This window comes from Peromyscus californicus, unplaced genomic scaffold (genome assembly GCF_007827085.1).
Source record: "Peromyscus californicus insignis strain IS unplaced genomic scaffold, ASM782708v3 Scaffold_5__1_contigs__length_169319896, whole genome shotgun sequence".
Taxonomy (NCBI): domain Eukaryota; kingdom Metazoa; phylum Chordata; class Mammalia; order Rodentia; family Cricetidae; genus Peromyscus; species Peromyscus californicus.
The window spans coordinates 63,013,927-63,026,539 of record NW_026294573.1 but is presented as its reverse complement, the minus strand read 5'-3'; the positions used below and the strand labels follow the sequence as shown (position 1 = coordinate 63,026,539).

At 38.0% G+C, this 12,613-nt stretch overlaps 1 protein-coding gene across 3 annotated transcripts in view; it reads left to right on the top strand.

Moving 5' to 3' along the window:
- Nucleotides 1–12,613, top strand: part of Focad (focadhesin) — a 287,598-nt gene that overhangs the window by 103,611 nt on the left and 171,374 nt on the right. For all 3 annotated transcript variants that reach the window (XM_052717956.1, XM_052717954.1, XM_052717955.1), the window contains 4 exons: nt 2,196–2,300; nt 2,845–2,946; nt 3,421–3,551; nt 5,585–5,711. In XM_052717956.1, the coding sequence (XP_052573916.1) occupies nt 2,196–2,300; nt 2,845–2,946; nt 3,421–3,551; nt 5,585–5,711 (465 nt within the window). The remainder of the gene's footprint in view (nt 1–2,195; nt 2,301–2,844; nt 2,947–3,420; nt 3,552–5,584; nt 5,712–12,613) is intronic.

The window sequence follows — 12,613 nt, the reverse complement described above, 5'->3', positions numbered from 1 at the left end:
ATAAGGCTAAGGCCTGAATTATAGGAAAGAGTCGTACACTATTTTAAGTGGAGTTTTTGCTTGTTCTTTTGAGACAGGGTTATTTTAGTCCAGGCTGGCCTCAACTCCCTCAAGTCGGCCTCAGATTTGTAGTCCTCCTGCCTTAGTATCCATAGTGCTGTGATTGGGGCACATGCCACTGTGCCAAGTTCTTTTTTTTCTTTTTTCTTCCTTTTCAAAATGGTTTTTAATTTTTTTTTAACAACTAAAATTTAGTTGTATCTTTTTCCTCCTTCCTTTTCCTCCCTTCAACCTTCCTATACTGTCTGCTCTCAAATTCATGACTTTTTGTTATTATTACACACACACACACACACACACACACACACACACACACACACACACACAAATATATCACTACTACCTGCTCAGTTGTTTAGTGTTTGTGTGTATATGATTTCAGGACTGACCATTGGTATTGGATAAACAATTAATAGGCTCATTTCCAGGGAAAACTAATTTCTCTCTCTCATTAGTCATTAGTTGCCTATAGTTCTTTGTCTAGGGATATGCCCATGCAAGATTTCCAGATTAATATGTATGTTAATATTGTCCTTCAGGTGTGTTTAGGCAGCCTTATTGTGGAGGGGTCCTAGGTGAAGTTTCCCTGTCATTTCTAGAAGACACAATCTCACTGCAGATTTCCTGGTCCTCTGGCTTTTAGAATCATTCTGCCCCCCTTCGCTGGCCCTCCCTATGTTCCTGAGATGTAGGTGCAGGAGTTGTGTTTTAGATGTATCCAGCAGGGCTGGGCACACCGCAATCACTTGTTCTCTGCATTTGACCAGTTGTGGTTTGTTTGTTTGTTTGTTTTTTTAATCTGTCTATCTATCTATCTATCTATCTATCTATCTATCTATCTATCTATCTATCTATTTATTTTTGTCATGGTCTCTGTCTACTCCAAAGAGAAGTTTCTTTGATGAGGGATGAGAGCTACATATACCTTTGGGTATAATGATTGGTATTTAGAATGTAGTTAGGACTATTGTTAGTCTAGTCAAGAGGTGACAGAAGGTTGTCCTCTAAGATCCATGATCTTATTAGCTCTGGGTAGTTTGTAGGTTTCTAGGACCATGCATGATTTCCTTCTGGGTAAGCAAACCTTAAGTCCAATTAGACAACTTTTGATTACCACCAAGGTGTGAGTGCCGCTGTTGCACATTTAGGGATGTCTCACCATGCTGTTCATTGTTGTGATTCATAGATTTAGCAGCTGATAGGAGTATTGATGCTCCACCACCCCGTCAGCTAGCTTGCATAGCATCTTTTAGTATGATGAAAGCTAGCCCACAGGGAAGAGGCTTTTAGGTCAGTTATAACCCAGATCCTTTGAGTCCTGTGTCTGAAGTACATGGTGTCTTCAGCAGTAGGGACTTCATTTCAGTCTCTAGGAGGCAACCAAGTATGTCCAGTTCTTGAATTGAATTTTTAAGTGTCTTATTAAGCTTTAGTGTGCATAAAATACAGTTCATTCACCAAAAGTGTATAATTCAACTTCTTTTACTGTAATTATAGAATTGTGTAGGTATTTAAGATTGTTTCTGCTATTCAACAGCCCTAGCTTTTAGGATTAGTGCACCCCAACAAATAATTCAGCTGGGATTTTAATAGGGATTTCACTGAATGGAGATCAGTGTGGGAAATATTGCCATCTTAACATTTATTCTTGTGACCAGTGAATAAATTGATTTTCTCATTTTATTGTGTTATGCATAGAGATTGAAACAGGGGCTTATAGAGACATTTTAAACTACTAGCCTCCTTTGTACTGCCCTGATTTTAATTATTTCATACAAAAATAACGTAATTGGATATATCACTATGTGGAGCTATTTATTGTTTGTATAGCTTAAGTGTTGACTGTCTGTCTGAACTATAAAGTTATTTGGGTTAGCCTATATATTAACTTTCTTACTATTTGGTGTCATTGTTGTTTAAGAAATACATGTTTCAACCCACGTTTGGAAGCTCATTATAATAGAGTTGGAATATTAAAGCTAGTATGAAATTGACATTAATAATAGCAAATAGCTGACATTCTAAACCTACTAATTTATCTAGTCATATTTTTACTTTGAATAAATAAGAGATGGGCATTGCTTTGTGGCGTTTACAACAAGGCCCAATTTACATGTCATTTAAATTTGTCTTAGGTACCAAATCTGATTCCAGTTTTGATGTTCAAATTGGGAAGACCGTTAGACCCTATACTATACAATGACATATTGTATACTTTACCTACACTTGGTGTTCACAAGGTTAGTATATCAGTGGACTGATTCTTGTGTGTGTGTGTGTGTGTGTGTGTGTGTGTGTGTGTGTGGTAGAAACCTAAATAGCATTGATTTCTATTTCATATTAGGAAATTTTAAGTCCTAATTTTTGCCACGATCATTAATTCCCCTTTTATTTTTGTTTAGAGTAGCTAATGTCTACAGATAAAATTATTATAATATGTAAAAATTTATTTAAATCTCATAATATCTGTTTCCACATTGACTGTTCTCTGAGATTAGGACCCTGCTCCCTAAATTGCTGACTAGTCTGTCCCAAAGCTATCTATCTCCCTTCCTCTTAGAAGATGAGTACTAAGTAAGCTTACCCTTGAGTTCTTATTTATAAGAAAGAGTTTGAAATGCCCTTTTTTTTTTTTTTTTGTCAGAGCTGAGGACCGAACCCAGGGCCTTGCGCTTGCTAGGCAAGCGCTCTACCACTGAGCTAAATCCCCAACCCCTTGCAATGCCTTTTGCAGCCTTGAAGTTGCCTTCCTTCATGAAAACAGTTGCCTTAATATTTTTCTAGGTATGCATAGGGCAGATTCTGCGGGTAATTCAGCTGCTTGGAACCACCCCACGACTAAGAGCTGTCACCTTGCGCCTGTTGACATCTCTTTGGGAAAAGCAGGTAACCCTGGAGATACACTTGTTGCGTGCGTTCCTCTTTCTAAAGAAAGCAGTTGTGTGACAGTGGGACTTACTGTAGTAGTGAATATCACCAGTGACCACATTGACAAACTTTGGTTTATTGTGGTATATTTGATCTGTAAAATAGTCAATTGTGTTTGAAACTGAGAACATAAAATATTGCTCTAGGTCTGACATTATCTCTCCATTTGTATGATAAAGTAATAGAAATACTGTTGTGATTAGAGCCTTTGTAGAAAGGGTGTGATCTGGCCACTGGTTTTCTGGGATGAGCAGTGGTGGGTCTGTAAGGAAAGCCTCTATAATCACAGCAACATTCTTCTCTGCTGATTAGCAGAGTTACATTATCATTTCCAATGCAAATTCAAGATTTGGAGGTGCTGCATCAAAGGAGATAATCATTATTCAGCTTGAATGAGGAAATTACCTTTTTTTTGTGAAATTGTCTTATTAGGATCGTGTGTACCCTGAACTGCAGCGTTTCATGGCCATGTCTGATGTGCCCTCTCTCTCTGTGGGCAAGGAGCTCCAGTGGGAGAAACTGATCGCAAAGGCTGCGTCCATCAGAGATATATGTAAACAGAGGTAAGGTGGACCTTAATTCTTCAGGATGCATGTCATGAGAGGTTACTTTTCACTTTTTTTTTGTAATGCAGAAAGATATGTTATTTTACTAACCAAGTATGTTTTTCCCTTTTATTTTGGGTCTTGCATTTTACTGTATAGGGTATTTATATTGCCCTCTGGGTAATAACTTAATATTATAGTAACATATATCATGTCATGTTTTCTGTTTTTCTGTATGTAAATCCCTGACAACTAAGCAGGAGACTGTAGGCATAAGCAGTTCATTGTTGTTTTGTTTTTGAGATGGGGTCTCACTGGGTTCCCCCAGGCTGGCCTTGAACTCAAGATCCTCTTGTTTCAGCCTCTTGACTCCTGAGATTACAGATGTGTGCCACTATTCCCCTCTTAGGCCAGATTCTTGTCAGCACTTATGATAGGAAAGGCCTTATTTTGTCTCGTATGGAATTACTCTAACAAGGGAGAACACGATGCTGAGTTCCTTCTATCCTCTGAGCTTTTAGGGAAACGTGAAGACAGAGGACTGACTCCTGCTCTTGTCTAGGGTTAAATCAAAGGGCTGAGAATGAAACAACACGAGCAAAGCTCCCCTTGCGTAAGCTCTTTCTTTTCTTTGTTCCTCCCTTGAATGGGATGAGGTAAAGCTGTAGAGGAACTAGATGGGGTGCATTTGACATCATTTCTAGTTCAGCAGCTTCACATGTGCTGGACTGCACAATGTAGAATCCCTGTGAATATACTCCCACTTCTGTCCAGGATCCCAGTATAAACGATGCATCCTGGAGGTGTGTAGTAGGTTGACACCATTGTTGATTACGGGGATGATTCCTATTTCCAGTAAAATCTTGAATCGAAATATATAAGAATCTAAACTCACACAGTTCTGTCTTTTCTGATCCTATCTGCAACATAAAAACAATAGCAATCTAAAGCAACCAAAAAGCTACACTTATGTAATTCAAGACCTACGTGTCTGGATTTTATTAAAATGTTGGCATAGAGCAGATTTCAGAGACAAGTAGTTCTTAGCTGACATTCTTATTTTACACAGGAGGTTGAGGTGCAGGAAAGGTTGGATATCAGACCAGATCAGTCTTGAGAACTTACTCATGCTCTTTTCTTTTGTACTCTCAAAAGAGTATGGAAAATCATTTCCTTTTGTGGGACAATGAGACAGAAGAATCCTGTCAGACATTTTCATTTTATTGATTTGTTAATTAGAGAAAAGTATTATGTCCTTGAGGCTTTCAGAGAATAGACTTGAGTGATTGTTAGGTTAAAGGTATTCTGGGTGGCATAATATATGTGGAAGAGGTAGGGGAGGAAGGGCAGAGGACATGGGTGGATGCAGTGCCTGGTGTGGGGTAGGTGCACAGTCAGTTATCATTTGTATTAGTATCTTTATCATCATGGTGATGGTAAACACCATCACCCTTTTTAGTATCACTACCATGCATCGGTAAAGTGTTACTGTGCAAGCGTGAGGACCTCAGCTTAGATCCCCAGTGCCCATATAAGAGCTGAGCATGGTGGTGCATGTGTCTAATCCAGTGGTAGAGGATTGGAGACAGTTGGATCCCTGGGATTTTTCTGATCACCCAGCTTAAAAAGTGAGCTCCAGGTCCAGTGACAGACCTCGTTTGAAAAAATAAGGCAGAGAGTGACTAAGGGAAGATACCAGATGTCAACCTTTGGCCTCTGTGTGTGCCTTCATAGGCAAGTAAACCTGAAGGGGGAACTGTACCCACCCACACGGTGTGTCCCTGCACATGTGCACGTGGACTCTGTGTGGGTGTGTGTGTGAACTTACAAAAGTGTCTTCTTGTTTTCACTACTATATAAAGACGAATATTAAATTGCAGCAGAAATAATCATAATATAAAGATTTTGAAGAACATGTGTTGCTAGTATTTGAGGGTGAATCTTTGGTAGGTTAAAAAAAAAGAATTAATACTTTTATTATAGCCAGAAGATCTGGGAATAATAACAGCTCTTTGGCTCTAATTTTGATTTGGAACTGTCATTTCTTGTAGGCCCTATCAGCATGGTGCAGACATGTTGGCAGCCATTTCTCAGGTGTTGAATGAATGTACCAAGCCTGATCAAGCTACCCCACCTGCCTTGGTGTTACAAGGTCTTCATGCACTCTGCCAGGCTGAGGTAGGCATTTCTGATTGGTTTTGTGTAACTGTTAAGCTATTTTATAAGGATGGAAGTGAAAATTTCAGTATTCTGAGATTTTTCTTGTGGGGGGTTGGAGTGGATAGAACAGGATTGCTTTGCACACCGCCCCCCAAGGGATTTTGATTCATCAGTTTGACACTCTACAGAGACCCTATTTTTGGCTTTTCTTTGGTCTTACTTTGTTAAGTTGAGAAGTTGTTTATGGAGCTGTTGTATGTGTTTACGTCTTAATTTTTTGATTAAAGACCCTTAGAAACAGTTAAGGCAAAGAAGTAGCCATGTGTCTGTGGCACTTGTGTTGTCTGAATAAATAATGATGGGCTTGAAGGCTGGAAAGGAATCTTCCCTTCCTAATGATTAGATTTTTTGCAGATGGGTGCATAGCAGAACAAACTTGCAAATTATTGCTTGAAAACTAGACTGTTCCCGGAGTGACAGTATATCAAAGAGAATCTTTACCATTTTGAAGAAATAATCATGTCAAAGATCACCCATTGCTTTGACATAGTATGTGTGCATACTGCAGTTTTTAAGGGAATAAGAAGTCTCTTAAGGTTGTAGCTAATCATGGTTGGTGATGATGATGATGATGAAAAATGTTACAATAAAACAACAACAAAATTGAGTGTTTTTATGTTCATGTCTTTGTGTTAAACACTTTCTATGCCTATTCAACAATGCAGTATAGGTATTAGCAGGAAAACAGATGACAGAGAGAAGTTCAGCATTTACTCAGAATCTTGGTTTGAGAATAGTCTGTGCTGTGTGAATGCTTCCTTCTCCAGACAGTGATTATAGTCCCTGGTCAGCAAAGATGTGTCCTCAGGATAATTCTTTCAGATTTGCCACCCTGTAGTTGGAAAGTTTTTAGACCTTCACAAGACTGATACAGCAGGTAACTGCTCACTGAACTATGAACTTCTGTTTTCTGTTGCTTCAGTCAGTCATCTGTCAATTGGAAGGCACTTTTTTTTTAAAACCAGTTATATCACTTTCCCAATATAAATAGCTAGATCTTATTTTTAAACAAATTTTTAACACCAGCATTGTGAAAATACTGTGTTATTTACTTCCATCACCCCCCAAAAGACCATTTTTGCCATTTTGAAGTATTTTCCTTAAATTTTTATCCCAATTAACTTTGCTTTAATAAAATAGTAATTTAGTCTCTTTGTTCTTATGATTCCAACCTCTCCCACATCCTCTGCTGTTAGTGTAAGGCTCAAGCCTATCAATGCTTAACTTTTAGGAAATGTCCTGAGTTTGACAAGGAATTTTCTCAACCCATTTATCTAAGATATCATTACTAACTATGGTTAGCACTGAAGGTAGGAAAAACATTGTCTGGTGTGGTAGAAAACATCTTTCTTTTTAGGCAGTCATGAAAATGTACTTGGTAAGTACCAAGAGCTACCTGAGTATATTGTTTGGCTAATTCACTTAGTCATATTTAAAGTTCAAATGAAAATAAAAGGAGAGTATGTACAGGAAGACCCTAGCCTATTGGTTGAATCATTAAGGCAATTCTACATAGTTAAAAGGGAGGTTTATTTTGTGGGGTAACTTAGAAGTAAAGGGATAGGTTACAGGGTCTGGGAAAGGTGTAGTGCAGTCCAGTGGTGTTCTCTAGAGAACTCTGCTGGGTCTGCCTCCAGCATCCAAGATCCAGGAACGAAGTGCGCAGGCACATCGGGATCTTAAGGGCTCTTGTCTCAGCCCCACCTCATAGGCGTGACAGTTACCAGAAGCCTCAAGGAGGGTAGTACTTCCAGGTCAAAGTTGGAACAGCTACCCACTACACTAGCCTAATATTTACCCACAGTCATGCTCTCTAGATGTTTGGCTTGCCCCTGATTAGTTGGCCCCTAGTTAGGTAGAGTCTATCAAGGAGGTTCTTTATAGTTCTTTTCTATTTCCTTGACCCTACATAATGTATGATAATGACCTGCTGATTTCTTTTCCCAGCAGTATCTTCTTCCTCATCACTAAAGCTGTGTTTCCTTCATTGTATAACTAAAGGAGACCTTTTGGGATTGCTGAATACTTAACCCTAAATCTATTCTCTGACCCAAACTATTTCTTATAAAAATAAATTTGAGTGCAGTATGATACTGTCTTTCCTTGCTTTTCCAGGGTTCTTTCTTGAGTACTGGTTCTCAACCTTTCTTTTTTTTTTTCTCTTAAGGTTCTCAACCTTTCTAATGCTGTGGCATTCTAATACAGTTCCTCATGTTGTGGTGACCCCCAACCATAAAATTATTTCATTTCTACTTCATAACTGTAATTTATTACTGTTATGGACCATAATGTAAATATCTGATATGCAACCCCCAAAGGGGTCACGACCCACAGATTGAGAACCACTGTCCTAGAGGCACACGAGTCATCATGTCTAAGTATTTTATTTCATAAAGCTCATCTCTTACTTCTTTGCTAGGATAAAGGAGTTTTTCTTTCTCATTTGGTCTCCCTCCTGTTAACATTACACAGTCTCAATCTCATCTATTTTTAAAATCAAAACTTCCCTTTAAAGCAACCTCACCTGAAGCCAGGTGTGGTACTGCACACGTTTAATCCAGGACTTGGGAGGCAGGGGCAGGCAGATCTCTGAGTTTGTGGCCAGTCTGGTGTACAGAGTGAGTTCCAGGACTACAGGGCTACACAGAGAAACCCTATTTAGAACAACCACCCCCTCAAAAAAAAAAAAAAAAGAAAAAGAAACCTCATTTGCAAGTGGTATAAGAATCCAGTATGTGATAGTCTAACACTAGCTCTTGGTCTCCTCAAATTACATTCGGTAACAAGATGGGAATTAATAAATCATGGAACAATACCACCAATCAGTTATTTATTTATTTGGTGACAAAATTCTTATTTTTTTATGTTTGATTTTCTATGTATTTCTTATCTAGAATAAGTCATTTTATTGATGCTTTGTAGTGTTACGTATATTACACACCATGTTTTCTTCATAAATACTGCAAGTGTCCTGAAGTGTTTTGTTTGTTGAAACTCTGTTATTGCTAGTTTTGGTTAAAAAAAAAAAAAGGCTTTCTACACTTTATGTACTGTTCTGTCCTGTGATGTATGCTAAAGTCATGACATTTACTTAATTTAGCATCTCTTTCCAGGCCATATTTAATATTTTCTAAGTTGGGGCTAGCTTTTTTTAGGGAGGGGGGCTTGATGCACTACTCTCAAAAGTCAGCATTCATTCTCTGAGGCCATTAAATCTTTTTTCTAATTGATAATATGTATGAAACACTGGTGTAATCACCAGGTTCATGAATAGACATATTCAACATGGTTACGAATCTTTCCCAGAAGCATTTGGTCATGATTTGTCTATTACTCTTTAGGTCTTTGGCTATCAGATATCATTAGGAGTTTAGAAAGATAGCCTGAAACAGTGGAATAAATCAATAAAGATAAGAGCACAAACTGAATAGCCCTGGCTTTGAGAAAATACATCACCTAGAAAACCATTTAAAATTGAATTCAAGAGCTTTCCAAACCTTGCTTCTTTTCCCCCTTAAGCTCAGTAGGTAATGAAGTCTTTGGTTTTGAAAGTCAAGATGATGAACTTTGTTTGTCCTCAGTGGAGTCAGGTTCATCTTAAAAATTACTGCTCTTTACTCATTTGCATGTCTGCCAAGGACAGATTTCTAAAAGGATGGAGTCTTTTCAAATGGCAAGTGTGTTAGAGTAATGATTGTGTTTCCATTATGCGTTTTGTGGTTCTAAGTGGCTAAACAAAAAACATAGTGAAACTTCTAGAAATCTCAGCTGACCAGAAAGATGCCAATGTCACTTGGAATTTGAAAGCAGATACTTATTCCTTCTTTAAGACTGTTAATGTATTGATTTTGACTTTACATATTTCTTTTAGGATAATACTCTCTTGGCTAATATTTCTTGGATACCTAGTACAAAATTTGCCCTTTTGTGATATAGGGATTATAGGATTTCATTTTGGGTGAAGAAACAATCTTGTAATGTAGCTGATATTTACTGAACACTTTAGAAATTCTAACCCACCAATTTACTATGAAGTGCATGACAGTGTGGATGTCTGCATGTTCTTTAGTTTCCTAGGATTTGTTCTCTTCCTTCTGTAATGTTGCTTTACCAACTGTGATAAAGTTTGAGGGACTTTAGAACAGTTTGAGGTTTTCTCTTTCAATCATAGAGTGCACAAATCCTCGGGAAGGCTAGACAGTCAACTCTTATTGCATCTAAAGCTTTAAGGGTGAAAATAACTCCAGTCTGATCAGGCTGCCCAGGGTTAGATGAAAAACAGTGTGTGCAGAAATAAAGTCAGTGCACTGTGCTCAGAAAGAGGTCTCATTCACTCTGAACGCTTCCTCCCCTAAGGTCTTAAGATGGGCATGGGAGGCATGCTCGCCCTGTGTTTTCTTAGTCAGCTGTGAGTCTGTTGTGGCAAAAATTAATAGGCGTTTCAGAATCACTGAGAAAAGCTCTTTCATCTTGCCCAGCGCCATCGGGGTGTTATATTTTCAAAGAAGAGTATTGTACAATTGAGCAGTAGATAAGGAGAGGAGGGGCCTTTCCTGGGGATTCTTGACCGCTGCAAGAGTTCATTTCAGGCCATTTGTCACAGCAGTGATTTCCCCTGAGATACCCTGTGCCAAGGGTATGTTTTGGCTATTTTATCCTCTTTTATTTATTTATTTTCTGAAATCCTGGGTGAAGGTAGTCGTCCTTGCCCTCTCCCATCATCCTAACCCTTTGTCTAGGGTCTCCTTTATAACACCATGGGGTAGGAACAATTTTCAATGGGACCCAGCAGGTCTGGAAGGTTTTAGGGAGTTAGTGTGATATACAAATGCCCAATAGAAATCCTGCATTTTGTCTAAGCATTTTTAGCGTGGTAAATATAATTTAGTATGGAAATGTGATCCATTGTTCCATGGCAGGTTTTCTCAGCTGTGTACAGTAAGGCTTCTGTCGCCTACTGTGGATTCTGTATTTATTGCATCTGGAACCTCTTTGTTGTTCCTTGGTTTTGTTTGTGGAGACTTTTAAAGGTGGATTGCCCATGTAACCTTGCAGAGGAGTTGATTAAGTTTAATTTGCTATGCATTAGAGAGTGGATTTGCTGGTCTTTTTGAACTGCCCTCTGTTATTTGTAGTTTGGGGCCTATTTTTTGATGCCTTCAGTTCTTTCTGGGCATGAAAACTCTTTTTGTACATTTGTTGAATCTATTTCCATGCTGTGCTTTTTATATTCTACACAATGACTCTTTGCAGTTGAAAGTTGTAGTTTGGTTTTATTTTTAACTTTAAAAGGACAGCAGGAACTGGCCTTTTATTAGACATTTGTAGATATTATAACATTTACTCTGCTTTTCTTCAAGTAGGTTTTTAAATATAGTTTCTTATTTTTGAAATAAAATTTTAACTGGATGTGTTATACTTATATAATGGTTACTATTCAGTACTCACAAGCTGTGTGTGGCAAGTGTGGGGAAATAAAAATAATGTGTTTCTTTTGAAATAGACCAGTTTAGCTTCCCACTACTTTTTAATTGGTTGTTTTTACTTTTTTAAAGAAAACATTCAGAGATTATGGAAAGTTGAGTTCTATATCAAAATCTACAGTAGGGAAATTTAAAATTGAGGTCTTGGTGTTTTATCACTTCCTGATTTTGCTTCCACTCTTCAATTCCCAGTCCCCTGCCATTTGCTCTGTACCTTTCTCAGATTTGTTAGGATCTTTTGCAATATCTTTCCCTTAGAAGTTATGATATAACATTTAGGGTCTCCCTCTGCTCTATGTGTTCTTTTAATCCATTTGAAGTGTATTTTGTGTTTATAGAAGTTTTATGAAGAATTTTCTTACTTGAGTTGGAATCATGATTTGAGGATTATTAGCTGACAAGAGTAGCCTGTGCAGGGTGTCCAGTGGGGAGTTTCTGGCTCTCAGTCTTACACGGAGAGCATACTTTAGAAGATCAAACAGGCTGGATACTGGGAGAGCTTTAATGATGCCAGTTAGCATCAGAGGAGTTGGAATTGTGCTTATCTGAATAAATGCCACCGACATAGAAATAATGATGTGGCTAAAATGATGCTAACTGTACCCTTCTGCTGTTCCAGTGAATGAAATCTATTGGTTTAAGCTTATACAAGGAGTAGGTTTTCCTTTGGGGGCTAAATGAAGCTATAGAAAGGCCATCAATGAAGGAGGGCAGCACAGTAAATGATGTTAATTGTTTGAAAGATTTTGAGATGTGATTGAAAGAGTTATTTTGGTACCTTCCAAGAAATTAGCAAGACTATTTCAAAACCTTTTCATTGGGCTTCAAATGACATAAAATCATGCTTTTCACACAAATGCCATCTCAGATGTGGCTAAACTCATTTCTCTTCTCTGCTATATAAATGTCTAAAAGAACAGAGGTATTTTACCTTTTATCTCCCTGAGTAGAAAATAGCACCAAGAAACTCATTCATACAAACACTAGTGACCCCAGATTATACTTAACCTTGCTTCAATGATTAAGATCACATTCATTGTAATTATTGGAAGGAAGTTAACTTGCTTAAGAAATGTTTGGAATTAAAATGACAAGGCATTAGTAAGCCTTTTCATTGTACAAGCATTTACAGAGTGCTTGTTCCTGAAAGAAGGCTGGAGAGAGCTCAGTGTATTCACTTCCCATAAAAGTTGTTGGTTCTTACTTTTGAGAGACTTTCCTTAGCCAACAGAAAATGACTTCTTTCTTCACTGGGTATCATTCTAAACAGTTTTGTATTTTGATTTTGTGTGTGTACTAGCTCCTTGTGATTTAGGTTACTTCAATGCTATACAGAGCTTTATATTTTTTCTTTGTGGACGTTTCCCCTAAGAATCT